A 27,517-nucleotide genomic window follows, 5' to 3' on the forward strand; every position below is an offset into this window, starting at 1 on the left:
CAGTACACCTGACTATTGAGAGTAATTAAGAGAGGTTCAGGGAACTGAACTTGCCGAGACTCGGACTGAGATATTCGTTCATGATTCAGAATCGAATGATTCGGAATCTAATCAGTATCCGAATTTGACCGAATCCTTAGCGTTTTAGGTTATAGTTTAAGACCAGACACAAAGAAGATAATGGGGTACCTACTTTTTTGTCCAATTTATTTTTTTGTATATTTACAATTTTCAATCCTTATAATATATAAAAAATCCTTAAAATAAAATGAAATAAAAATACTACAACAGAGAAATCCCTTATAGTCACACAAACATGGTAATCAACTCTGATGGTGCCAAATTTTCTGTTCAATGGAAAAAGTACTTCAATTTACAGTTAAGACGCTTAAAATGAAGACATCACTTTGACACTAATAGTGATTTAAGAAAGTTGGGCCGGTAAATTGACTTTCACTGTGAATTGGCAGAGCGAGGTGCTGTTGGTTGTAACAACAAGCTGAGGTACTTTTATTAGAGAGGTGCTGGCAAAATACTTCTTCGGCAGAAACTACAGGTGTCCTTGTCTACTGCCTTTCACAAGCATTTACAAGCTCTCCACAGTAAGTCGTCTTCCGGTAGCTTCCGCTCACGTACCCTGGGTCAATTAAAGATCAGATAAAAAAAAAAAAAACTTCATCCTGATATCGATGGCTATATAATTTCGAGAGCTGCCCAATAATTTACTTAGTAGATTTCGCTATATCGATCTTCTGATTTACTTTTACTGTCTTACAACTAACTTTCACGCGATAAGTAATCGAGTCACAATTAATCGATATAGGATTTTCACCGGAAATATGATTTGATGTGAAGTAGCTTGAGTGCGAAAAAAAGTGGTCTGCCAATATCTCGCAAACTCTTGGAGGTGCAGCCAGCTATAATTTAGCGACCGGAAAATATCACGAGCAATACTGAATGGCATTCATGTAGTTCTGTAACTTCGATTCGAAACCTCCTCATAGTAAAGTTCCAAGCTTAATTTTGTTAGCTGGAGAAATAGTCGTGGCTAGTCAAAGCTGTTTATTCGAGCATCCAGTTAGGGATCTTTTTAGTGAATATCCCACTCCCCAGCTCTAAAGACATCCGAATTTCCAATAACATAACGCCCTTCCCCCAGGTGTTTACGTAACAGTCCAACCTAATTTCCGTTCCAGTTTGGCAAGAAAGGAAAGGAAAGAAGAAATAGGTTGCCTCACCCAAAAGGAAATTACTTTATAAAATGAAAAGGAACTTCCGCTTTTTTAGAGCACAATCGCTAATTGTTTTCCGGTTGCGTTAAATGCTGATTGTTCATGATGAATAAATTATTAGTCATCAGTAGCTTGGAAGATGCAGAAGAATATCATAAATACCACGAGGTTCAAGGTCGTTCATGTTCAGACATGTTTGATTTGGTTATTTTCTTCCAAGTTTGTACAGACCTTTTAGGTCATTGTCGGCTAACTACAGATAAAAAAAATATCTTTAAGAATTGGCTAAAGAAAAATGTATTATTGAAAATTTCCAATGAATTCAATACTTTCAGACAACTAATTACAGTTCACCAGCTTCTCTCGTGGACCATTAAGTTTTTACCAAAAATTATTTAGGAAGCGGAATTCGTTCGATCCTCACACTTCCCCTTCCGCAAGTATCTTCACACTCGTCATTTTAGAAAACAATTCACAACATTGTAAGTGCACAATTGTGCAAAAATGGAGGGAAACCGAACCCTATTCTCTCTCAGAGGAGCCCTTAATCAATTTCAACGAGAACAGTGTTACAAATTAAAAAATTTTGATATACTCCCTCTATAATTTTTATACCCAATTTTAAGAAAATCATAATTACATCCATTTGCAAGAAAATCACCAACAATGAAGGCGATAGATTTCTATAAAGGTGACGCTAAAAACTATTTCATTTTGTAATTACTGTTCATTATTTTTGGTGACTGAATCATAGTTTCAATAGGATGAAAAATTTAATACCATTTTCAGTCATTATAAACTTTATTATGCCGGAGCTTTCGACAGTCCATGAACAGACAAGACAGAAGAAACACCAACCCTTTAATAATGTAAAATAGTATATTGTAAATTAGCCCTGAAGATGACCCTAGTCCCTAGGTCGAAAGCTCCGGCATAATACAAGTTTATCATGACTGAAAATGGCATTAATTTTTCATTCTACGAGGGTCGTTTGAAAAGTCCGTGCAAAGTCAGAGAGATAGCACTACTGGCGCGTATCGAGGTTATGTTTAGTTAGTAGCATCTCTTGGAAGAACACACACCAAGTTTCAGCCAGATCGGTCTATTTCTTTGTGTTTGGCATTCGTTTGAATCGAGGAAGTCGAGTGATTTTCAAAAAAATGGACGAAAAAGAATTTCGTGTGTTGATTAAACACTACTTTATGAAAGGCAAAACGCCTCAGGAGACTAAAGAGAAGCTTGGTAAACATTTTGGTGACTCTGCACCTTCGATTAGAACAGTTTATAAATGGTTTCAAAATTTTCGGAGTGGCCATATGGGCACAAGTGACGCTGAACGTTCTGGACGCCCTGTTGAGGTTACTACTCCAGAAATCATTGATAAAATCCATGATATGGTGATGGATGACAGAAGAGTGAAGGTGCGTGAGATTGCTAGTGCTGTGGGCATCTCGAATGAGCGGGTACATAATATTTTTCATCAACATTTGGACATGACAAAGCTATCCGCAAGATGGGTGCCGCGATTGCTCACGCTTGACCAAAAACGAAATCGTGTGAAGTGTGGCAAGGACGGTTTGCAGCTGTTCCAGAAGAATCCGCAGGACTTTTAAGCGTCGTTTCGTCACTGTGGATGAAACATGGATACATTACTACACTCCTGAGACCAAAGAACAATCTAAACAATGGGTTGTTACCAAGGGGGGAATCTGCGCCAAAAAAGGCGAAGACCGTTCCTTCGGCCGGAAAGATTACGGCGACTGTCTTTTGGGATTCGCAAGGAATAATCCTCATCGTCTATCTGGAAAAGGGTAAAACTATTACAGGTGCATTATTGGACCGTTTGAAAACCGAGCTGCAGGAAAAAACGCCCACGATTGGCCCACAAAAAAGTCCTTTTCCATCACGACAACCCACCAGCTCACACCTCAGCAGTTGTGGTCGCAAAATTAATGGAAATAGGGTTCCAACTCGTTTCACATCCCCCCCCTATTCTCCAGATTTGGCTCCCTCGGACTACTATTTGTTCCCCAATATGAAGAAATGGCTGGCGGGAAAAAGATTTTATTCAAACGAGGAGGTGATTGCAGAAACGAATGGCTATTTTTCAGACTTGGACAAATCCTATTATTCGGAAGGGATCAACAAACTAGAGCAGCGTTGGACGAAGTGTATAAGCCTAAAAGGAGACTATGTTGAAAAATAAAAAAGGTTTACCCCAAAAAATTAAGTAGTTTTTATTTTTGCACGGACTTTTCAAACGACCCTCGTATTTCATTTTTGTTCTTCCAAAAACTAATGGAGTTTCCGTCAAAGTTGGTCTTATCCGGAATACTTAAAAATACAAATACCATTTATTTATTTATTTTTTTCTACTTCCAGAATAAATTAAATTCAATCAGAAGTATTGAACCACCGCATAAATTTGTGCAAAAATTGAACCGGAACTGACAATGATAAAAGAACGTCAATTTATTGAGTCAGTTTTTAATTATTGTCGCAAAAACGGTTTAAATGATTTTTATTTAATAATTCGTTAAATGAACATATTAAATTTAGATCTAACACATCTACTATTTATACGAGAAAATTTAAATCGGAGTTACTAAAAAAAAAAGAAAAAGTTATTTATATCTGCAAATAACAGCTGGTCGAAATTGTGCTTTTATTGAATGTTATTTTCAGTTCAGGAATTTTCTTTTTATGTATACAGAAAAAGTAACTTGGAGGAAAATCCTTCAACTAAAAGTTTAAATTTTCCTCAATAACTTGTTGAAAGAAACCAACACAAAACAGTTCGACTGTTTTTACTAGAGAGAAGTATAAACAATAGGGGAGGTTATATTTTATATTTCAGGTTATAAATTTCACATTAAATGTTTTATTTTGAAAATGAAAAAAAAATCTTTAATTTCTTTTTATTTATATTTTTTGACTTACTTGTCTTTTTGGGAAAATGCATTTAGCGGCCACTCCACTACTTTTTGAGATGTCATTCGTACATTCGCATTCTGTACGCCGACATAGAGGTAGTACATGTGGAATACACAATAGTACCAGTACCAACAAGTGAAGGAACAGTTGGCTGACCGGATGTCGCATGTCTGCATCCTTTTTCACTGCTTATGCTTTCTCAGCTGGAGAGAGGGTTTTTTTTTTCCTGGAACTTCCAGCCCTCCTGGCGGCGGACAGAAGGATTGTTTTTGTACTATCCCCTTTAATGTACGGGTGGGGATTTTTTGGAAAATATCTTGAAGTTGCCGCCCCCACCAACCTCCTGCCCAATTAGATTAATCTTGTGATTTATTACATGGAGATGACGTGTGACATCCTGAAGAAGGAGTTTCCCGACACTGGACACTGAAATCCGAAACTTTGAAATGATAGCGATTCTTTGATTACTTCTTGCAAACACTACAAGAACCAAAACAAACCAAACCTAACATTCTTCAAAAAAAAGAAAAAAACCTAAAATTTCATGATTGATTAGAGCTCAGCGAGAAAATATGGCGAGGCTCGAACCACTTATCACATTGAACTTAAGAAAAAAAAAAAAAAAATTAGACACACAAGACGGTCGCTGATGAAGCACGAAGACACATTGAACACTAGCTAGTTGTGGCACAGTGTAGTGTGGCACGCCGACTGAACTACTTAGACCAGTCTACTCACAACACTGTCGGCACCCCCCACTATCTCGGCTGTGCCCCTCTCACCGTCGCTTACCCCTACTCTATTCCTAACGCACACACACAGTCTTGCACTAAATTCGCGCTGTTTTTGTGGCCACAAATAATGTGGGGGCCCTTTCTCTTGGCGACATACGAGCGAAAAAGCAGGAAGATTGCAAACGCGTCAGATTTCCAACATTAATCTCACCGGATGTACACGCACCGAGGACACGTCTAACTGCAATGCTCAAGTTGGTTTTCCGAAAAAGTGGCTTTCACAAAATGGTCTGCGTGTATGTGAACCAGATATTTCAGAAAAAAAACTGAAAATTGCCAGAAGCTGAAAGTGTGAGTTAAGATTGGGTTCCGCCAGAGGACCTGATTAATTTAGCGATTTAAGTCCCAGAACCGGATGCACTTTACGGCTTTCCTCTAAAAGACCATTTTTTGTAGAGGTTTTGTGTCCTAAACATTATAAAGGAGGACTAAGTAGATGGGTTGCTCAAATTCAGAGATAGATGGAAATTCCACAACCGAAACTACCACTTTGTAAGATACCTTACTGGATGGTCCTCTGTAGATAGCTAAACGAAATTTTAAAAATTGATTTCTCAGTAATTTTCTGTATTTAGACGTAGAGACCCAAGTATATGCGCACAGGATGTGGCTCCACCGCCCATTATAAATTTGAGATGGTTTACGAGTTTACTTATCTTGGGTCACTGGGAAACAGTGAGAACCAAGTTGGTTCAGAAATAAAAGAGAGCTAACAAACGTTACTACGGCCTAGTAAGGCATGTAAAAAGTAGACTCATCCCTCGGGACACAAAAGCCCTTCTCTATAAAACCCTCATCTGACCAGTGCTGAGTTATGATTCCGAAGCGTGGGCGATGACCAAGGCAGATGAACGGGCCCTTTCGTTTTTTGAGCGGGAGCTGCTCCTACACGCAATGGACCGAATTAAAGAAGTAGGAAAAAACCAGGAATTGTACACTCTCTTCACGGATCCTGATATAATAAAAATAATAAAGCTTGGTAGACTGCTGCGATGGGCAGGACACGTAGCTAGGGATGAGTGAAGATGAGATTCCTAAGAAAGTGCTGGAAGGGAAACATGCAAGGAGATCCAGGAGGGAAGGCAGACCAAAGCTGTGCTTAGGGAGGATAGTATGGCAAAGGATGCTGCATCTATGTTAGGATTCCGAAACTGGTTAGGGCGGCTGCGCAGGAAAGAGACGCCTGGCGGGCACGTCTTGAGGAGGCCAAGACTCTGCTTGAGTTGTAGCGCCAGTTAAGAAGAAGAAGACGACATAGAGCGAGAGTCTTGATCAAAGAAACCTAAAACTCGAAATCTGATTTCCGCATAATTGGGCTACTTCCTGTCCCAGCTGTTATGGAAAATATTGTGATGGTATCAAATTTTCGAAATCTAGTATTCGCCGGAAGCTTCCGTTGTGACGCCGCTCCTTGAGTTACAGTTCAAATATGAAATATTGTAGTCTCTTTTGCGAGTACGTGTGCGAGCAAAATGATCTTGAAAACGTCAAATCTGAAGGAAACTTAAACTTCAGTTTGGGGTCTAACTTCGCGGTTGAAATTCCTCCCCCCACCGGAAGTACTGCTTTTATTCTCAGTAAATTATGCTCCTTTTGAAGATTTTATTTTTACACTTGTCTAAGATTTTGTTTGAAGCAACCTACAATTTCCCCTAGACTTTGTAAATTGCATAGCGCACATGTAGATATATTTTTAAAATTCCAAGTTTGAAAAAAATGTAAAACCTCAAGAAGTAGAGTAAGAGGAAGTCGTGTGAGTGTGCTCACCAAATGTTTTGCTGCACATTTATTCATTTGAACACCTCCTTATTTTGTAATTGTTGCAAATTTTTTAGTCGAAAACAGCTGGTGAACATTTACATGTGAAGGGTAAAACTGCAATGTAATTTTTCCTAGAACCAATACTTTCTAAATACGCAAACCGGTTTTCAAAAACCAATTAAACCAGTTGTCGTCGTGTAGATTAGTGTTGTTATCGGCAGTTAATTTATTATTATATCTTCTTATTTACTGTGTTTCGCCTTATCTCCTCTTTGAACTTCAGTAATTTAGAATGTCCGTAGTTATTTAATTTCCTAGTTTCATTTTAAAGTAAAAGGAAGTTAATATCAACATTAAGGACATAACCTCTAAACAGGAGATATTCCTAATACTCAACTTCACCTTTATCTGATAAAAATGTTCCAAAAATATTCGTGAAATGATCTGACAACATATTTCTTATTGAGTGAACGGTTTAATGTAAATGAACATTACGCTCTCGTATTCAACGGGAAAAGCGTCGGAAAAATGCGCATCACATCTTCTACTTTAACGTGAAAACGGGAAATCTGTTCGAGAGAGACAGCTCTTACAACTTTAAAAATCATCTTCGTCTTTAGACGGAGAAAGAAGGAGTTTATTTGGAGCTTCGTCGCCGTAACCAGATTTACATACGTACATTCTGGTTACAAATATAAATTACTCAAAATTCCAATAAAACTATTTGATAATTACTTAATATAATGACAAATTTACTTTAAATAACTTCTTTTTCATTCTGTGTTATAGTTGCCACTCCAATGAACGGCTATTTCTACGAGATCTGGTACAATGTGTGCCCGGCACTAGCGGTGGTCGCCTATCCAGATGGCTGCAACCAGAGCCGTACGTGGATCCCACCAGATCAGAGTTACTCTATTCCAGAGAAGATATGCGCTGTGGATGGCCAGCTTTGTTGACAATGTTGACTAAAGATCAATATGGTGATATTGTTCATGTTCCAAACTTAAGGGTGAGAGTTATTGATTTTGTTTAAATGAAGTCGTTTCTTAAGAAGATGTCTAATTGGTTGCTCGCGTTTTTTTTTCTCATATCTTTGGTTAAAAAGAAGTGTTGGGTTGAATGAATACTGGTGGCACAAGCTTTGAAAATAATCGATTTTTCATTACTCAAAATATCTCGCTACTTAGTGCTCAGATATCGATATTTTGCTTAATTGTAGAGCACAGCCATCTCTAGTATTGAGCAATATAAAGTAAAGTAAAAAGTAAATAAGACAGACAAGAGGTCTTCACTTTCCATCATTGTCATTCCTCATCTCACAAGCTTTGTTATTCTTTCTAGACAACTTCTGACACCGACTCTTCTCCAGTTGTCAGAATCACATGTCATGCCAGGCACATGCGCAATTAATTTAGAATATTCGCTCGCCTTTCTAACCTCCGGTTGCGTGCCCTACAGTAGGTTATCACAACTAAAAAGGGCGGGCGAGAGAAGTATTCTATCATGCCCTAACCATTATCTTATAGTAGCGTGTACTCATTGTTGGGAATTAACATAATTGTGTTTTTGCAAATTATCTAATGTAGTTTTTTTTTTTTTTTTTTTTTTTTTTTTTTTTTTTTTTGAGATATAAAACAATTTTGGGACCACTTCCGGCCATTATCTTCATTATAAGTTTTCTGATTTTTTTTATACATAAGTTTTGTACGTACGTGTATACTTAGTAAATATGTGAAGTTATTTTAGTGAACTTATTATCTTTCTCAAATTTTCTGTTTATAGGTAATTTGGCCGTTTCTATTCGCTTTAACTATGTGTAACTAGCTAAATGATGTGCGACTTGCGATTAAACCAATTTTCTGAATGCAAAATGTACTACTACATTCCTGCACTATTACTTCGGATACGTCCACTTTTAATAATAGATAAGACGTCTTCGTTGTGTCGCCTTCAGCTGCAATGTTAGTAATAAATGTCAGTCACCAAGTAAGAGAAGGTAGCACCTTATTAGAAGATTATAAACACCAAGTCAGATTATAATCATAAACCAATATTCTGTTATGAAGATTGTCTGTTGGATATAGACAGTACAGAATTTTACTGCTCTGCTGAGAGAGAACCATTCGAACAGTAACACATGGCCTTTCTATTGAGTACGTGCTTCAAATTGTAAACAAACTTATGTGCTTCTTACTTTATTTCTCTAGGATTGACGGTGGAGGTATGATTCTTCGAGAAAGTATTGCTGCTTTAAAACATAATTTTGTATCAAGGTACATTAGATTATTTTTTTTCTTCCAGAATATTTTAAATGAAAAAATACCTTGCTACTTAAATCATTAAACATTTTTATGTACCTCTTGGCCTTTTGGCAAAGTTTAAAGTATAGTATCTGTGAATAGTAGTGAACGGAGGAATTGGCTGCTCAAAACAGTACCCTCTCAAAGATAGTCATGACTCATTATAAACTTAAGAGTCACAAGAAACCAAATATTGGTTAAACTGGTTCATTGTAGATTTCGGTACAAACCCGTGGTTTAAGGCATCATGAAAAAGTAAACAGTTGGGTGAGGGTCAAGTAGTTTTAGTAAAACTTTACAATCCAATTCCCACAATTTCTGGTGCTTTGGTTGGGCAATAGATCTTTGGTTGACCGTCGCTATGTAGAAGAATATATGGTTGTGATTTTCGAAATATTTACCAATTATATCTATTTTAGATTGAAGTAAAAGCCGTGCCGATAGATAAGAAGGAAATAGGATATGATGTCAGCCGAAAGATGCGAAGAATAAGCCAACCGGATGAACAGACATTTGGAGGTCATGCTTTACCATGCTTGGATACTCCTTATGAAGTCACAGTTAAGGACAAAATGTGCTACTATGCCATTTCCATTATGAAGGTATGAGATTAAGTAGTATTTATGTATTTTGGTGTGGGATCATTTGTTTCTAGCAGTGAACTGTTTCATTACAGGCTTATGAGAACTATTCCTTCGAAGAATTACGCTACACCTCACCTGTAATTAAAAGATCTAGTGAAAATATGCTGGTAAGGCCGAATAGCGATGGGACCTACAGCGCTACCTGGACTCCAGCCAGTATTGGATGGTATTCCATACTCACCACCATTGATGGTTATGCTGCGCATGAGGTAAGCCTTTCGTTGGTAGGTTTCATCAGCGCCGTAAAATGATGGAATTCAATCAATACAAAGATCTCTTATTTCAGGGCTACAAAGTGGAGGTTAAAGAACCGCCACAAGGGTTAACTCCGCCTTCGCAAAGTGTTGTCCGGAAAGCCACACATCAGCCGAGTAAACTTAGGCGATTTGTGGCTAAAAATAGCGCCGGTCTGAGAGTTCGTGCTCATCCGTCGCTACAGAGTGAACAGCTTGGTGTGGTACATCTCAACGGAACTATTGCTTTCATTGATGAGGTAAACTAATAAATTCATTCCGGTGAGTGCTTTTTGAAATAATACTGGAATAAATATTGGCTCTAAAGATGTTACAAGCTTAGTTTAAAGCTGTAGTTCTAACAGCACTCCACGGCTCTTAAAGATCTATTGGGAAAATTTCCGAATGTACCTTTATTCAGCAGCTCAACGCTGATAAGCTGGCCCAAAAGTTTCGTAAGAAATGCTAACACATATAGTTTTTATATTTTTGGATAAAAGTGCGAACTATCAAACTTGCAGCTTCTTCAATAAATAATAATAACGTTGCGTCAATCTTACTAGCTGGTGTGATGTTGATAAGTATATAAAATCTAGTTTCTCACCAATTTTAATCTTTGACTTCGTAATTCCCACAGTGTAAATGTTACAACAAGGTGTTTAAACCCGAAACAAAACCTGAAACTAGCACAACTTCCTTAATAATCACAATGTTTTGCTCACAGATCCACAATGATGATGGAGTATGGTTAAGGTTAAACCAGGAGACGATCAGACAGTATTGTGAGGGTGTGTATACGGAAGCTTGGTGCTTACAATTCAACCAACATCTTGGCAAGACGCTGCTACTGCCTGTTCAAGAACCAAAATCAATTCTTGACGTAGCCATCAAGGATCCCAATGTCAGGAAATCACCAATCATTGATTCTCCGTAAGTGTTTTGTTTTTCACTAATATAGTTTTCTATCGACTTTGGAAAACATCTATTATTTTTACTCTTAAGTGAAAGAAAGTAGGCCATTCGCACCAAATTCAGCCTTTAATTTTCCTCACTTAAGCTGTTTATTCATTTGAAACTATAAAAACTCATTGCTCTCCTTCTACAGGAAAAGTTCCAAGAAATCTTCAAGATACAAAGTAGTGATGTGCGGTGCATCAGGACATAATGTTAGAAGCAGCCCAAATCTTAAGGCACCTCCAGTTGGCATGGTCACCTTGGGAAATTCCATAACAGTCATAGATCATGTGAGTGGAAGAAATTGGGGAAAAGCGTGAACCATTTCAAAAATATCCTTTACTAATGCAAACTGTCACAACAGGTGGAAAATAGTGAAGGAACCTGGATCCAGTTGGACAAGGAATCTGTGAATCAGTTTTGTTTCAATTGGAACGGCGAAGCTTGGTCGCTAGCTTCAGATTTAAGCAATGTATACTTACGCCCGGAGAGTGCATCTTCTGAAAAAGGTAATTTTAAAAGAACTTCCTCTGACTTGAATTGGGGTGACGAGGGGGAAATTGAATATTTAAAGAGGGCTTGATTTTAGGAATAGACTTTGGAATGAGCTTCAGTGAAAATGACCTAGCGTTCGGAACTTCGCCTCAGTGTAAGAAAGGATTTGACTTTACGAGCGGAGCGGCTGCAAGTTCAGAAGGTGGAGTATTCCCCATATTTCAAAGTGGCCGTTTAACTCCACCATCGCAGGTGCCATTTGTCTTCGGCTCTACATCTCATCAAGGTTTGTATGTTTATATGTGTGCATTTATTTTTAACAATGCCTCGCTTCAGCGGTACATGTATGTTATGCTAAAATTTGAACAATACAGAGTAGATTAGTATTGCGACTGCACAAGGTAGAAGTTTGTATTGATGTGAGCGAATTTATAAGAATGAATGTAGTTTTGGGTGCAAGCCGTTGTTTTGCCAGTGCAATCGTAAAGGCGCTAATGACTCGGGCAGTTTGATGCGCCGAAAGGAAAATAATTTGGAATCCGTACCCAGTCCAAACAGTCTAGTCGACAGCACGCTGTAAGCATCTTCCCTAGCTGCCAAAAGAACCTGATCATCAGCTTTTAGAACCGCCATAGCCCCATTACATCTCCTAAGCCATGACTGTCATTCTCGGGTGTGATCAACGATTTAATAAGTAAATAGAGGGTGACAGTGGAAAACCCTTGTCGACAAACTCTATTCACTTTCGCAAGTTCTTTCTGAGTACAAAGTCTGATATCCTTTATTTTTCGTGATTATAGTCTGATGATCTCAATAAGCGGAATCCATTTTCTACACATGTTCTAAATCCTCATTCAACCGATTCAATCAAAAGATATTGTTCAATAAGGAATCCATTCTGCTGGTCTGACTTTGTTTTAAATATAGAAACGAATTTCCAATCAGGCTCATAGTTTTCAACAAAACAGAAGTTTTTAGGGAACTGATAATTAAAAGATAAGTAAATTTTGTGTATATTTTTCTCGTTACCCATAGTTTTTTTTTTTTAAAAAAAAGAGAGATTATCTCGGTCTTTAGGAGTTGGAGCTGGTGGAGGTGGCAACGCAGTAAAAGAAGAGTCCAGCCGATCTGTCTACAGAGAGACTCCAAAATCACCAGCATTGACAAAATGGTTGAAATTAGACGATGGGAAAATTGTTGACAGAAAAGGAAGTTCTGGGAAGTAAGTTATTAAAAAGTGTAACATGAACCCATTCTATTTTTTTTGTATGCACTTACGAAAATAGTTTTACGGCGGATGCTGTGGCTTGTGATCTCCCTCAGTTACTGGAGGAAGGTGACCAGTTCTCGGGCAAGCACAGAGTGAAGGTGATGCTATCAATTAAATTTTGTTTTTAAATCGCTGAAGCGTCAACTAAGTGTATAGTTTTCTATACCCAGCTACTAAAATTGTCTATATTATTTGTTGAAATTTATAAATTGGAATGTCGTGACCATCATAAAAGGCTTCATTTTATTTAAGAGCATTGCCATCCTTAACCAAGATTTTATTAACTTTTACATATTTCTTTAGGGATCTACCACCAGAACTGCTAGGCGTTTCAGTGAAAGAACTGGTAAAAGCGATTGGCGAGAGTCGTGCCAATGGAAATGGTGCTACGCCACCAGATACTCCGCGTAAAGCATCTAGATCGTCCAGTCCGTTGCCCACATCTAGAACTTCTCAGAGTGCAAGCTGCTCTAGCCCTTTACCTATACCAGGTATACTCAGTTCTTAATTCTTCTTTACATGATAATTGTACAGCTTTTTCCCAAGGAATTAATTAATTAGTTGATCACTATAAATTAAGTTCATAGATTAGTTTTAAAGTCTATTATTCAGTACTCTGGTAATTTGAGCCTTTTAGACTTTTCTGAAGACATTTTTCTGAAGTTCATCTTTGCTTCTGTGACAACCCATGAAAGGATCAAGGCCATCAGATTTCAGTTCAGGAGATACATACCTTAGTTCTGGTCTTGACCGCTAGTTTCGCTACCATCCAGCCTCTACTCTAACTGTTCACACAGAATAAAATATAGGACTAAATTTCAGACAGATTATAACTTGAGAAGGAAAATAACCCAAAAAAAAAAAATAGTTGAAAACTAAAAAGCCAGATTTTTCAGTATTCTATTCTAGCCTAGGTTGGAAATTATTTTTTCTTAGATGCCATAAATTTCCTACAAATTTATTTTTATTTATTTTACTCTTAGCTTTAGAGCTTTTTAGCAACTTATTTATTACAACGAACTTTATTGTGAAGAATCTGGTGTGAACTCACACGACTTTTTCTTTTTGCGATTTGACCCTGACTCCCAAGTTTTCTTTAAACTCCGAACATTTGAATACATCTAATTCTTAGTAACATTATATAGTTTGTAACCCCATACATTACACTGAAATTTAACCTGACGAAGAAACCCATCCCCGCATAATGCCCTAAAAGATGTTCCTAGAAAATGACAAAGAAAAAAGTTCAAAAATCTGTGAGAATAAGTATATTGTATAAACAAAGTTTTCCAGTAAAGCCTAGAGGCCATTTTTCGAGAAAGTCAGAACCATCTATTGAGTAAAGTGGTACTTCCATTTGAGGGACATATCTTCAAATTTGATTTTAGCAACATATTATGACCACAAAACTGATTTTAATACTTCTCTCCTTTGGTGGAAGCGTGAGATGGGTCATTCCAATAATTCTCCTTGGGGAACTCAGGCGAGAAGGGAGGGTCGAAGCAGTTACAGAGTCCAAGTTAAACAAAGTGTCTATTTACACGAACAAATTGTACTTAAATATTTACAAGGCTATATATATATATATACAGATAATAATACTCTACCACAAATAAGAAACAATATATACAAGCAAGAAAGCAGAAGAGAAATGCAAGATAGCTCTCTGGTGAAACTAAAAGAAAACCATGCACAATAGAACTAAAAATAAACTGAAATAGCTAAAAATTAACAATGAAAAGTCTTGCAAGCAAGGAAAATAGAAAATATAAAGAAAATGAAAATACTGAGCACATGCTTTGGTCAAGAGAAAAGGTAATAATATATGTTAGGTAAGATTCCGCTAGTAGCGCTAGCAGTCTCTGACGGCTCTGCCAACCTACGCGGTTACAACATTTAATCTTCCACTGTTAAAAGTACCCATCAGAGGGATGGGGATATCAACCCTATTTCCTAGAAGTACCCTACAACGAAATTTCCTGGAATTGCAGTCGGGGAAAAATCGTATGACTGTTCACGTAAAAAATTTTCTGTTGTAATAAAATAGAATCTCCGCCCCAAACTAATAGAATTTTAAGGTGCGAGCAACCTCCTGTACAAATCATAAACAATTTCCTAGTAATGTGATGATGATGATGATGATTACTGGAAATCTGGAGATGCATCTGATGCATTGTTCTGCATGGTAATTCTCTTCTTCAATGTTCTGACTGCACTTTGTTTTTTTTTTTTTTTGTTTTTTTTTTGCCACTGCATTCAAATGATTTTTCTAAAATTTTCTAGTAAACAACTTGTAAATATATAACAACAGGAAAATCCTGATGCTTATTATTTTGTAGTAGAGTTAAGATAAATGCAATAATTTTAGGGTTAAATTACAAACAAACCTCTTGGTTTTCCTTTAGCATTTCCAGGCAGACATCGAAGCCAAGGTATTCTAAAAATGTAAAAGAGCTTAAAAATTAAAGTACAAAATCAAATATTTGCTTCATCAGAATCTTTATTTTAAAAAAATAAAATAAAATGTATTCTTTATATTGTTTTTAAACCACCCCGTATCTTTTTTCTATTTATTTCTTTTTATATATATATTCTTTTTTAAGTCAAGTAATCGCATTTTTAGTTTTACTAACCCTGCATTATTATTTTATTATTATTATTTTAAGTTTTAGTTGTTATTATTATTCCTTTGCATTATTTATTTCTTGTCCTCCTATTGAATGAAAAATCTGACTTAAGTTGGTGATTTGAAGATGCATGATTAATTGTTATAAGAGAAAATCAAATGCATCCTCGTTGTATATACCCCTGATTATATAGTTGTGTATAATTTTTTGTAAATTTCTCACTTATCCCCCCTTTTCAAGTATCTATGTATGTTATAAATGTATCATAAATTTATTACCATTATTTACGGTGGATTATGATTAGTTTTTCTTCACAGAATTTTTTTATTAGTATGTATATTATGTGCATGACAGTTTTTAGATACAAATTGCGGAAGTTTACATTATATGTACATAATTACCTTCAAACTATGTATCCTTCTTTGTATTATCTTCTACTATTCCAGGTTTATCAGTAAATTAAAGTTATTGTTTATTATTTAGGAGCTAAGAGTAGTATGGGGCTTCAACAGGACAGCATCAGTAGCAGTCCTTTAGCATACGGATCTCCAAGAAGTGTTGGACTATCCCCAGCTGGTAAGTTTAATCGCTTAATAAGCGATACTTTGCTTAGTAAGTAGTGCTTTAAAGTGTCAGTGAGTACATGCGCAAGCTCAGTGCTCTTAAGTAAACCCTAAAAACCCTTCTTGAGAGAAGTCTACGTATTAAGGTAAGGCCGTGGGCGTTTTGTACGCATAGAGAAACTTTGCTCAAGAGCCGAGGATATGGATTGACGTTTTTTACCAGTCAAGCAAAACCTGCACATTACCATCCACGAAACATTCTATTTCAGTCACCATTGAAACTGAGTCTAAGTGCATATAGGAAGAGGACTCAAACCATATTTTTTTGTATAAGAAACTTGTGTAAGATGGTGGAGGAAACAGCTGTTTAACCATAGAACTATCCCCAATTCCAAAAATACTTGGATTTATTTACTTGATTCATTTATCAATTGTGCTAGTGTACTGCGGAGAATCGCAACGCCGAGGGTCGACTCAAAGCGATACGAGCGCGCTGGTCAGCAGTTTGACTCGAGACCTTACACCCAGTCCGAGCGGAAGTTGTTCATTGCACAGTCCGAATAGTACGCCATCTACACCAAGGAAGAACAAAGATCAGGCAGGCTTTTTCTCTTTTGTTCTCTTGACGAAAAAGAAAGTATTTCAATCTAGGCCAGCGTTACCAGAAAACTAAAACCAATTTTTTCTTGTCTTATTCCCCGCAGTGCACTTTTCCACAAGAAACGGATTCCAGCTCAAAATCCATAGCAGTTGCTGGTACTCAAACATCGCCGGAAGGAAGCAGCAAAGTTCAACAACCTCAACATCCGCCAGCACCTCAGCCACATTTCAGTATCGGTTCGGCTGGTGGTGTATGTACCCGTGATGATGGACTCACTTCTGTTGGTATCGGAGGAGGAAGCGTTAGCTCGTCAGCTGTCGGCCGGTTGTCTCCAAAAACTAGCCGAAAGAATAGATCGGCCAGTGGTGCTGGTAAAAGATCCATGTCGCCTGCTCAGCAGCCTGTGCCTGCAGCTGGACGGCAGCACCGGGAAATCAGGTATTGAAATCTTCCTTTAAAAAAAAAAAAAAAAAGATTGTCATAAAGGCAGTTATTTCTTTTGTAAGCAATATAAATCTTTACTGTGATTCTTAGAGCGCCAGTTAAGGAAGCCATGAGCCCTTCGGTTGCGGAAAGTTTGAGAGCCACTTTTGCTGCTTTCTTGTGGCATGAAGGAATAGTGCATGATGCTATGGCCTGTGCCTCATTTTTGAAATTTCATCCAACTTTGCCCAAACAAGGTGCGCTGGTAGTCACCAGGCATACAGACAGGTATGTACCATTTACAACAGATTTACAAAAGGTTGTTAAGTTATAAAGTTCCATTTCCAAAAAAACATCCAAAACTAAGAAAACCTTTTTTTCGATTTACTTAAAGGGCACGTACAGCAGATCAGAGACATTCTCTTGAAGTTTCCACGGCAGGTAGTTACCTACATATCAAGCCATCTACTTTGGAAACATTGACAAGATCTGCGGCCAATGCTAACGCTAACAGACATCGTGGAAATAAACAGAATGTAATCAGAGAAGAAGGTCGTGGAGGCGTTACGGATGAACAGAAACCTCCAGTAGTGCCGTCCACTTCAGTCCAACCGTGCTGCAGTGGTCCTGACAACCAAGAAGAGCACACAGTAACCGTTCTACCCCCGGCGCTCAAGTGTTTGGTCCATTTATGGGAACAATTGACACTGACTTGTTTGCAAGTATGTTGTGTTGTTAAAATTTATTTTCTACTTTTCTTTACAGGTATAAGGACCCTGAAGTGGCGTTCTGACAGTCTGACACTCTCAGTAATTAAGCAGTACGAATACAGTTTGCATTAAATTTCACTTGACATATTTCAGGCGTTTGCTGTGAACAGCGTTTTGCCCAGTCCTACAGCGCCTTCAGCAAAAAATGGTGAAACCAAGAGAATTGCCCGAAAGAAGAAAGACTGGAAAGCAGGTGGCAGTCGATGTGGAGGTGGTAACGAAAGGATGGGTTCTTGTGAACTTTGTGGAGGAGTCTTTCCTCATCCAGTTACTTACCACATGAGACAAGCTCATGCAGGTATGATTTTCACGGTAGTTGTTTTGGGTGATGTTGACTAGACATTGAATTTTGTTGATGTTGTACAGTTTCATTTGTTTGTTTTTTTCGTTTTGAAGGATGTGGAGGACATGCAGGTGGTAAAGGTTACAACAGTGGCGGTAACTTCTGCGTCGGTTGGGCGGGAAATTGTGGCGACGGAGGTGTCGGTGGGAGTTCTTGGTACTTAGTCTGCGATACTTGTAGGGACAAGTATCTTAGGGCGAAAAAACTAAGCGCTTCAGGTTCAGCTTTAGGATCAGTGGTGAAAAAACCAACCAGAAAGAAAGCAGCTACAGTTCCTCAGCCGGCGAAGATAGTTTCACCTGCTTCTAATATTTCCGGTGGGTTTACTAATTCTAATTTAGTTCCGGTCGCGGTGTGGTTTGTAAAAATAATCAAGCACCTATCTAGACTCTCTAGACCTCCTAATTAATTCTTCCTTCTTCTAAATTCCTTTTTTTTCCTCTTATTCAACCTGCAGCATCATCAACCTTGGAGACACACCTGGTCATGAAGAACAACGCGATGTTCCTGTTGGAATTGTGTGGAGGCTCGCCAAAGCGTATGGCCGGCGGCGGAAGAGACAGTCCGCCAGAATTGCCCTTCCCGCCTCCGGGACCTTTCCAGTGTCTACTTTCACTTGGAGTGAATCCTTCCGCGCTGCGTGATGATCATCACTTTCCTCAGGATGATGTGATCTTCAGAAGAAAAGATTCAGAAGGAAATCCAACTTCAAGGGTGATCTTTACTCTTTTTTTTAATATGAAATAGAGCTCTGATTCCGAGGTCTTGTTTCTTTATTTCCGGGAGGCCATAATTTTATTTCCTTTTGCATAAACATGGACCAATGTGCAAACAGCTCAGGGTATCCCAAAACGAACGTTACCAATGAAATAGTGCTGATGTTATCTTGTCTTACTACAATTTTACAGCCCATTTCTGAAGGACCACCAAGTGATGGCGAAAGCGACTGTGGAAAAGGAAGATTGTTCCATCGTTCTGTATCAATGGGCACCAACGGAGCGCCCTGGAGCAAAAGAGAACCGGATGGCCGTTTAGTTGGGGTTAGAAAAAGGAATAATAGCACATGTGACGTAGCTAATGGTGAGATTTATTGAGATTGTAAATTTTCCATCACTTTTCCTAAATTATATTCAGTGAAGGATGAATTTATATTAAGAAATTGAAAATGGTCATTAAAACTTATCATGGGTAGGCTCTCCATTGTGAGTCATCTTCTAAATATTTTTCTATTCTATTCTATTCTTTCGTTAAGTTAAGAAGTTTTGTTATAAAATTGAAGATTCATCCTGGTTAACCTAATCAAATAACCATGCTACGCTACTTATTCCAGTTCAAAAATGTAATCGCTTCGAAATAAATGTTTCAGAAAGTGGATCATCTCTACTATGTCATCCCTCAGCTGCGCTTCAAAAACTTGTGCCCAGTTTGAGCCAATCAGCCATTGTAAACACAGCCGCAGATCGTAATGCTAGCACAGTGGATCTATTATCTCGACCAGTTCTTATCTTTCTATTACAACAGCACAATCTGCCCAGCCTCCATTTGGCCATGAAACAGGCGCTGAGAAAAGCCACATGTCGAGTGTATGGAATGCAAGCTTTAGATTGGCTACTGCACACAGTAACCCAGGCTACCTGTTTGCACGATCTACTTTGGTGGTTTGTGGCCGCGCTCACGCCGACACCGATTCCACCGGAAATTGATCCGGATCAGCTGAAAGATGATTTGCCAGAGAGGAAGGATGAAAGAAAGGAGGATCATGTAAGTTTTTTGAGAAATGACTTTTGTCAAAACAGTTTTTAATTTCATTAAATATGACGCTAAAGTGTTCTGACCTTTCGATTAGGATTTACGAGGAGTATGCGAACATCCGTTGAACGATATGGGAATAGCTGGAGAAGCGGTGCATCCTCTGCCATCGACCTTTCATTCACTGTTGCAGTCCATCGCCGATCTAATGCTACTACTGCCTATGGGTTCTGCATTGCAGCAAATGGCTGTTAGATGTTGGGGCATCAACTTTACTCAAGCAGATCATATGTTCCTTCATAGGTCATAACTTTAAACATTAATGGCACTTCAAACCTGCTCACTTCCACTAGTGAGAATGGAAACAAAATTGAGCAGTAAACAACCATTTTCGTGTCTCGCTACTTCCGTTTTGTTCAGAACTTTTTTTTTTTGCGGAAAATATCGTCTAAAGCGGAAGTTAGCGGAGGACCCCCTTTGAATTAATTTTTCTTCCTCTGGATTGTTGTTCTCCATTTATTTTCATTTAAAGTACTTTGTTACTTGATGCTCATTTGCATTTCGGTTCAAGTTTTTAAAACCATATTCCTTTTAATCAGCTACAAAAACATAAACAGTTGTTTATTAACTCTTTCAGGAGTCATGTTTTTAGCAACATCAGTAAGATATTGTCTCGATCTGAAGAAGAACAAGAAGACCTACTCAGCATGCAAGAAAGCCATGTCTCTTCCTTTTCTCAGGTAACTTTTAATTCATTTTACAAGATTATTTCCTCGTTAAGTTCGCACAATATCTGAAAGATATCAACTTCCCATTCTTTGTTTAAAAAAAACAAATCATACAGGAAGCAAGTTATGTGGAAGCGTTGGCCGATCTAACCGGTTCTGTACAGATAAAAGCCAGCTCCAGACAGGCAATGGTTGGAAGTTTAACCGACAATTCTACGGAAACATTTTGGGAATCTGGTGATGAAGATCGCAATAAGACAAAAACATTAACGTTGACCTGTTGCCCAAGATCGCATCCAACTATGATCTACGTGCATATTGATAATTGTAGAGATCTTGGAGTAAGTATTACGTTTGCTAATGGCTGATTTAAAAATATGAAGTCAAAATATGATAATTGTTATTTTTTTTCTGACAGAACAAAGTGTCAAGTGTAACATTCCAATCTGGACCAAACGTTGATGAGCTTTTTAAATTGAGAACCGTGGAAGTGGAAAGCCGAGCTACTGGATGGATTAGTTGTTCCATTTTAGGTAAAAAGTGGTTCCTAATGAATTTTCTTTGAACTTTATAACTTTTACTTGAAACAAATTTTCCGAGGAAAACCCATACTGAAGCAAGTTTCCTGAAACTTAGTAAGGTGTCTTTTCTGTGTGATTTATGGTTTCACAAGTTTGCAGAAAATCTTTCAATTAGATTTGCAAATCTGTTGGAAGATTTAGTGATTTCTCCCGTTCAAACAGTGGCGAAGGGGTAGAAAGAGAGGAGAGAGCCAGCCACCCTGGCAAGGTAAGGGTGCGCTAATCTTCCTTCATAGGGTCTGGAATCATTCTGTATGGGAAAAGCGACAGGTTCTCCAGAAGGACCCAGAAGGGGATGTGTCTTTTGTCGCACTTACATACATTAGAAGAGTGATGTCGGTCCTATGACCCGCGCAAGCTTTTTTCACTGACCCACAATTGCTAGGCAACCATTTGTTTCTTTACGCAGGTTGATCTAGATTTTCTAATTGTATGGATAATTTATAATTTTCTATCTGTATTTTTTTCAATCACGCATTGACACAAAAGCAATTTAAAATGTTATCTATAACCTTTAGTTTGATCATTACAGTTCTAAAACGCAAATGACGACAAATGCTTTTGTAGTATTTGAAATAAAGCAAAAGTGTCTACAAAATATCAAATAAAATGTATAATTTGACTCATATTTTGTTTGTTAAAAAAAATCGACAACCCAAAGCAAATAACCATATTTCTTCAGATAAAACACACTTTTGTAAGGTTTTGTTTGTAAAAAAAGACTTCCATAGCACTTGTTTCCCGTCCCGTTTTACCCGTTAAGCCAACTAAATTTTAAAGATGTTTAGTTTTGAAAATATTCAGTTTAAAATTTTTAAACCTAACTCTTGTGCAAAGGGGCATTAGTGACCCAAGAGCTAGTACCTACTAAAAAAAAAAAAATGGACAAAATTTGACCCAAGTCTCAAAAAGGTTCGCCATCCCTACATTAGGAGAATATTTAGCCCTACAAATGTGAGACTCTAATCAACCCTTATTCTTAATTGTTTTAATTGGTAAGTTTTTGTTTTTTTATGAAGATAATTTTGAAGTAAATACTATCTTTTGAGTAAAGATTTTTCTAGGTTGCAAAATTAAATTACTAAGCAAGCGATAAGAGAAGCTCAAATGAATATTTTTATTTTGTTAGAAAAAAGTCATTCAGTGATACGATTAGAACTGAAAGGAGGTGATAATTCAATGAGAATACGTCAGGTACGTGTATTGGGTCGTATGGAAGGTGAGTCTTTGAAAGTGGGCAGACAGCATGCCGCAGCTGTCATACAACAGAAGAACACTGAAGCGGAAACGTTGAGAGTCTTCAGATTGATTACTTCGCAGGTAAGTTGCCCTCGCTGGAAGTGTCTATACAGTTTTCTTTTTTCTTCGCTACCACAGTTAAATTTTGTGCATTTCTGTTTTTAACAGGTGTTTGGAAAGTTGATCACCGGAGAACAGGAAGAAGCTACTTTGGTGGAGTGTGAAGGAGCGGCTGTCAGCGGTAGCGCGGAAGGAAGTAATGATCTCAAGGAGCATATGGTCGGAATATTGTTCAGCAGAAGTAAACTGACACATCTTCAAAAACAGGTGAGACAAACTTTCTTCCAGGCTTTACTGTGGTCATTCGAAAAACTTAGTTTTTTGTTTTTCTAAATACTATGTCCGTAAATTTGTAATGTATGTGGTTATTATAGAGAAGGCTTTACAATAATAGTTTCACTCTGCTACAATAGGTTTGCGTACACATCGTACAAGCTATACGCAAAGAGGCTACGGTTATGCGTGAAGAATGGGAGACCCGTCTTTGTTCGGCCACAAGTTCCAGTAGTGGCGAAGCACCGGATACATACTGCTTTGAAATGTTATCCATGGTGTTAGCGTTGAGCGGTTCGGCCGTTGGTCGTTCCTATCTGGCACATCAGCATGGCCTTCTTTCTGACTTGCTCTCTTTACTGCATACTGGCTCTGCTAGAGTTCAAAGGCAGGTCAGTGAATGCAGGTTCTTGGATAAACAAACCTATGTCACTTCTTTTCCAAAACCTTTTAAAAAAACAAAGTAAAATTAACTATTTCAGGTGACAGCACTTCTAAGAAGAATGCTGGCGGAAGTGCCGCCTTCCACACTGGCCAATATTCTTGGTGTTAAACAGTTACCGCCCACTGATTTTAGCATTGCAGCAACAATTAGTCGTTCTACAGAGATGACAGCATTTGATTTCCACAGGTAGGCCAGCCAACTAACTTTATATTTCCAAGGATTGTTAGTTTCATTTTAAGTTTTTATTAACTTTAGCATTTGAATTTCAGGATGGGCATTTTAGACGTGTTTCTAAGTTGTATTGCAAAAGCGCTCACAGTTCAAGTGAAAACCAAAGGCAAAGAAAGTAAAGGTGTTAGTTCTATCTCTTTGGCCACGTGTATCCATCCTAGGGACAATGTGGGAGCACGCTGGTGGCTCAGAGGATGTATTTCCAGAAAACTGGCTGAAGATATTATCTCGTTGATTAGGGATATGGCTTCTGTAAGTTTATGGAATTCCTTATTTCATAAAAATCATTTATTGAAATGTAGCTTATCCAAATTATGTTTATAAATGTCACAACAGGGTAAACTATCAGAAGTTTGGGCTTGTGTAACTAAAGGTGCCGTGGCTGAAAATATACTCAATCTAACCCGACTAACAGAATCACAACGTGGCTCTAACGATTGCCTACGTAGTCCAACGTTATGGCTTGCTTTGGCATCGCTTTGCGTTCTCGATCGAGATCATGTGGACAGACTTTCCTCAGGACAGTGGCGTAATACTGCTGATGGAAAACCACCACCGCCTAGGGTATGTCTATAATCTAACTCTCTATCTAATGAGTCTATTTTCTATCTTTTAATAAGGATTAAACTTCTTTTTCTTTTTAAATGTAAAATTTTTAGTCTTATTTTTTGTTTTTTGCAGCCAACATGCAATAACCATGATGACGGAGAAACAAATGCTATTATACAATGCAACATGTGTGGAAGTCTTTGCGCTGAATGTGACAGATATCTTCATTTGCATAGAAGAACTAGAATGCATCAAAGACAGGTGATTAAAAGAAAGCTTGCTAAGAGGAACCAAATGGAGATACATTGTACTCGAAACCTCAATAACCTCATTTCCGTATAAAAACACAAAATCAAAAATCACTGGATTGTACCACTTTCTCGAACTAGTGATAAAAGTCCTCTCACTTAGATGTATTTTCGAACTCCTTGTACAGAACAGTTGCCTAGATTCCCCTCTAAAGTGCCACTGTTGGGTAATGTACGGTTCTATTTCTTGTTAACTGTTAAAGAAGCTTAAATTTATAATTTTTGGGGAATATCGAGGTGCGGTCATAAATAAATACAATTTTTTTTTGCTTTCTACCAACGTTTCGGTAATTTTTACTACCTTCTTCAGGGTCTGTACACTAATATAGACATAACTTGAAGACCATAAAGAATAAATAAAACATATTTCTAAAACATAAAATTAAAAAAATAAATAAATATAATAAATAAACTTAGGATGGAAGGTTTGCGAGGAATCGGTCAAATAAAACAACTCGTCTTTTTGCCAACGTTTCGACAAATATATTGTCCTCTTCAGGGCGCGGCTCTGCGGGTTGGTTGAGTTACAGAAAACTCCGCGCCAAAGAAAGACGAGTTGTTTTATTTGACCGATTCCTCGCAAATCTTCCATCCTAAGTTTAACAATTTGCGGTCACGAAAACTATATATTCATAATAAATAAATATTTGGAATGACTTATATTATAAAAAAAGTTTGTGAAGTTTAATGTAGAGCTATATCATAACTGTTAAGGATTCACGGAAAAGCGGGTTTATATGGAGTTAAGGGAGGGGTGAAAACAATAGGGCTGGAAAAACCTAAGGTATGTGGTGAGTAATTTGTTAAGTTACTGTTTGAAGAACAGTTATTGTAGAAATTTGAAAGATTGTTCGTGTCTGTCCTAAAGAAACGTTGGTATAAAGCAAAAAAGTTGTATTTATTGATGACCGCACCTCGATATTCCCCAAAAATCATCCATCAACAACGGTCGAAACAAACCAAAAACCATCACTTAAATTTATAACTAACATTCGACTTTAAAGTAAACTCTCCAACCAAATTTATGTCTATATTCAATGGGCTGTTGACATTTTTGCTATTCTCTTGAATCAGGCTATTTATCTTCAAATTACATATACCCCATACATTTATTTATCATTTTTCTTAGAAAAAAAAAAAATCGTTTTAAAGCAATACCTGCTGAAGGTGTGGGGTATGCATCTCTTAAGTTTACATGTTGCTAATAAAATTTAATATGGCCCATACGTTATGAATGTGAATGCAAGTTAGAATCATGAGAATAGAAGTCACGAGAGTGTTTTCACTCCAATTTTTTCCCAACTGTAGAAAAAATGCTTAATCCTCAATCAACGATTTCGGGGTTTCCAGGTCTGTAAAGAAGAGGAAGAAGCGATCAAAGTTGATTTACATGAAGGTTGTGGCAGGACGAAATTGTTCTGGGCACTGCTGTTGGCCGATTCAAGCACACTGAAAGCTTTGGTAGAATTTCGCGAAGGAACACGATCACAACCGTGCGGTCTTGGTGTTTGCAGATTTTGCGGTGCTTCAGGTTCATCAGGACTACTGTCTATTGGTAACGTTTGTGCGGATCATGATTGTCAGGTGAGTTGGTGGATTGTATTTAACTTGTAAATTTATCTTTAAATAAATAAACCTACTAAATTATATTTTACAGGAGCATGCAAGAAATGCCTGTACCAAAGTACACCAATGTGGTCACGTGTGCGGCGGTATAGCCAGTGAAGTGGAATGTCTGCCCTGTCTACACGGATGTAATCCTGGAGCTGTACAATTGAAACAAGATGCTGATGATATGTGCATGATTTGCTTCATTGAAGCACTGTCTTCAGCACCTGCTATTCAGGTAATACTTCGTTTCTTCTTAACCATTGGAAAGAGAAGAACTTATTGGGATAATGAAATCCTTTAACTGAAAAGACCAAATAACAGACTTAGTTAATAAATAGCAACAGTTTTATAGAAATAAGATTCAGTTACTCTTAAACTCGAGACTAAGCTCTGGACTCCACTCAGTACACTGAAATTAAAACAGGGGCAGTGTTTAGAGTGTACAGTACGTAAGTGTGATCAGGTGAGGTGATGGGGGGGGGGGGGTTGAGGGCATAATAACCCATTGGTTCATTGCCCAAAAAAATTGCCTATTTATATTCATTTTTATAGAAGATCATTATTATTACTTTTACTTTTTTGTGTATAAATACTGTGCTCATTTGTATGGCTGAGGCTTCACAAATAAATAAATAAAAATAACGTAAGTTGGAACTTAAGTAAAGAGAAAGTCGTATATATTTTCCGACAGGGCACAAATGAGTTGTAGTTTTAGAATTTTAATAATAATTTATGGCCCTCCCCCCAAAATAAGACTTAATTTTCCATGATCTGTTTTCAGTTGAAATGTGGACATGTGTTCCATATGCACTGCTGTCGCAATGTGTTGACTAAAAAATGGGCTGGACCAAGAATTACGTTTGCATTCGCTCAGTGTCCTATTTGCAAGGTTTGATAACATATATGTATTTTTTAATCCTGATTTGCTGCTTTAAGTTTCGATAATTCCATGATTGTTAGTTGAAATTTTCTCAAGTTAATAAAAAGAGTAACGCATAAACTTTTCAATATGAATACAGAGTCCAATGGAACATCAAGTACTGGTTAAACAACTGGAGCCGGTGAAAGAATTGATGGAAGATGTACGCAGGAAAGCATTGATGAGACTGGAGTACGAAGGATTGGACAAAGGAAGACCAGATCCTGCTTCATATGCTATGGACAGATACGCTTACTATGTTTGTTTCAAGTGTAAAAAGGTATTGATTGCCCTTCATTTACCTACATACAGATCTTTTTTTGACATTCTCTCAAAAGGTAAGGGGGGAATTATTGCGATCGTGGCTAATTTACACCGGAAGTATCTGTTTTTAAGATCCCCCCCTGGGTCTGAAAAAAAAAAATAGTTTGAACAGAAATTTCTCAAAAACTAACTTCCTGCAGGATGTGCCCCCTGATTTATGACACTTGGGATTCCCCCCCCCCCCAAAAAAATGACACAACGATTTCCGTCCTTTAGACCCTGTACACACATTCTACTCAAGGTGGTCTACAACTTCTCAATCTCCCAGGAAAAAAAATCAATTAAGGGCACTTCAGGGAAGAGGGATGTGTAGGTTTTCCTCCTAAAGGAGGAGTAATCCATGGTTTTCCTTTGACATATAAAGAAGGGTTAAATAATGTTGCTAAAATCTCGAGTTAGATGAAAATTCTACCACCGGCAGTTTACCGCTTTACTGTTAAGTAAAAAAGTAAAGTAATTGCCTATTTTTTCAGGTGGGTTGTGCGTCCAACTACCAAACTAGCGACTAGCAAACATACTTTACTGCAAATATCTTTTATTAAACATTAAATAA

General features: G+C 37.6%; 2 protein-coding genes across 5 annotated transcripts in view; one reads left to right on the plus strand and one right to left on the minus strand.

Annotated features, from left to right (window-relative positions):
- Positions 1-5,103, minus strand: part of LOC141450154 (uncharacterized) — a 58,358-nt gene extending 53,255 nt beyond the window's left edge. The window contains exon 1 of the mRNA XM_074120294.1: positions 4,173-5,103. Coding sequence (XP_073976395.1) covers positions 4,173-4,334 — 162 coding nt within the window. The 5' untranslated portion in view covers positions 4,335-5,103. The remainder of the gene's footprint in view (positions 1-4,172) is intronic.
- Positions 1-27,517, plus strand: part of hiw (MYC binding protein highwire) — a 305,440-nt gene that overhangs the window by 276,113 nt on the left and 1,810 nt on the right. Inside the window, exons 38-73 of one of the 4 annotated variants that reach the window (XM_074120283.1) lie at positions 7,511-7,733; positions 9,444-9,626; positions 9,701-9,877; positions 9,955-10,161; positions 10,626-10,831; positions 11,007-11,145; positions 11,220-11,364; positions 11,445-11,636; positions 12,407-12,572; positions 12,924-13,111; positions 15,026-15,052; positions 15,731-15,823; positions 16,251-16,408; positions 16,515-16,849; positions 16,946-17,122; positions 17,229-17,556; positions 17,698-17,902; positions 18,001-18,264; positions 18,405-18,661; positions 18,856-19,027; positions 19,314-19,708; positions 19,794-19,999; positions 20,334-20,436; positions 20,541-20,765; positions 20,843-20,957; positions 22,135-22,325; positions 22,413-22,571; positions 22,718-22,969; positions 23,060-23,208; positions 23,292-23,505; positions 23,590-23,817; positions 23,935-24,063; positions 25,461-25,694; positions 25,768-25,956; positions 26,503-26,610; positions 26,741-26,920. In XM_074120283.1, coding sequence (XP_073976384.1) covers positions 7,511-7,733; positions 9,444-9,626; positions 9,701-9,877; positions 9,955-10,161; positions 10,626-10,831; positions 11,007-11,145; positions 11,220-11,364; positions 11,445-11,636; positions 12,407-12,572; positions 12,924-13,111; positions 15,026-15,052; positions 15,731-15,823; positions 16,251-16,408; positions 16,515-16,849; positions 16,946-17,122; positions 17,229-17,556; positions 17,698-17,902; positions 18,001-18,264; positions 18,405-18,661; positions 18,856-19,027; positions 19,314-19,708; positions 19,794-19,999; positions 20,334-20,436; positions 20,541-20,765; positions 20,843-20,957; positions 22,135-22,325; positions 22,413-22,571; positions 22,718-22,969; positions 23,060-23,208; positions 23,292-23,505; positions 23,590-23,817; positions 23,935-24,063; positions 25,461-25,694; positions 25,768-25,956; positions 26,503-26,610; positions 26,741-26,920 — 6,919 coding nt within the window. The remainder of the gene's footprint in view (positions 1-7,510; positions 7,734-9,443; positions 9,627-9,700; positions 9,878-9,954; positions 10,162-10,625; positions 10,832-11,006; positions 11,146-11,219; positions 11,365-11,444; positions 11,637-12,406; positions 12,573-12,923; positions 13,112-15,025; positions 15,053-15,730; positions 15,824-16,250; positions 16,409-16,514; positions 16,850-16,945; positions 17,123-17,228; positions 17,557-17,697; positions 17,903-18,000; positions 18,265-18,404; positions 18,662-18,855; positions 19,028-19,313; positions 19,709-19,793; positions 20,000-20,333; positions 20,437-20,540; positions 20,766-20,842; positions 20,958-22,134; positions 22,326-22,412; positions 22,572-22,717; positions 22,970-23,059; positions 23,209-23,291; positions 23,506-23,589; positions 23,818-23,934; positions 24,064-25,460; positions 25,695-25,767; positions 25,957-26,502; positions 26,611-26,740; positions 26,921-27,517) is intronic. The other 3 variants (XM_074120284.1, XM_074120285.1, XM_074120286.1) reach the window with 3 other exon arrangements.

This window comes from Rhodnius prolixus, unplaced genomic scaffold (assembly GCF_049639745.1).
Source record: "Rhodnius prolixus isolate KJV_2025 unplaced genomic scaffold, Rpr scaffold_2, whole genome shotgun sequence".
Lineage (NCBI taxonomy): Eukaryota > Metazoa > Arthropoda > Insecta > Hemiptera > Reduviidae > Rhodnius > Rhodnius prolixus.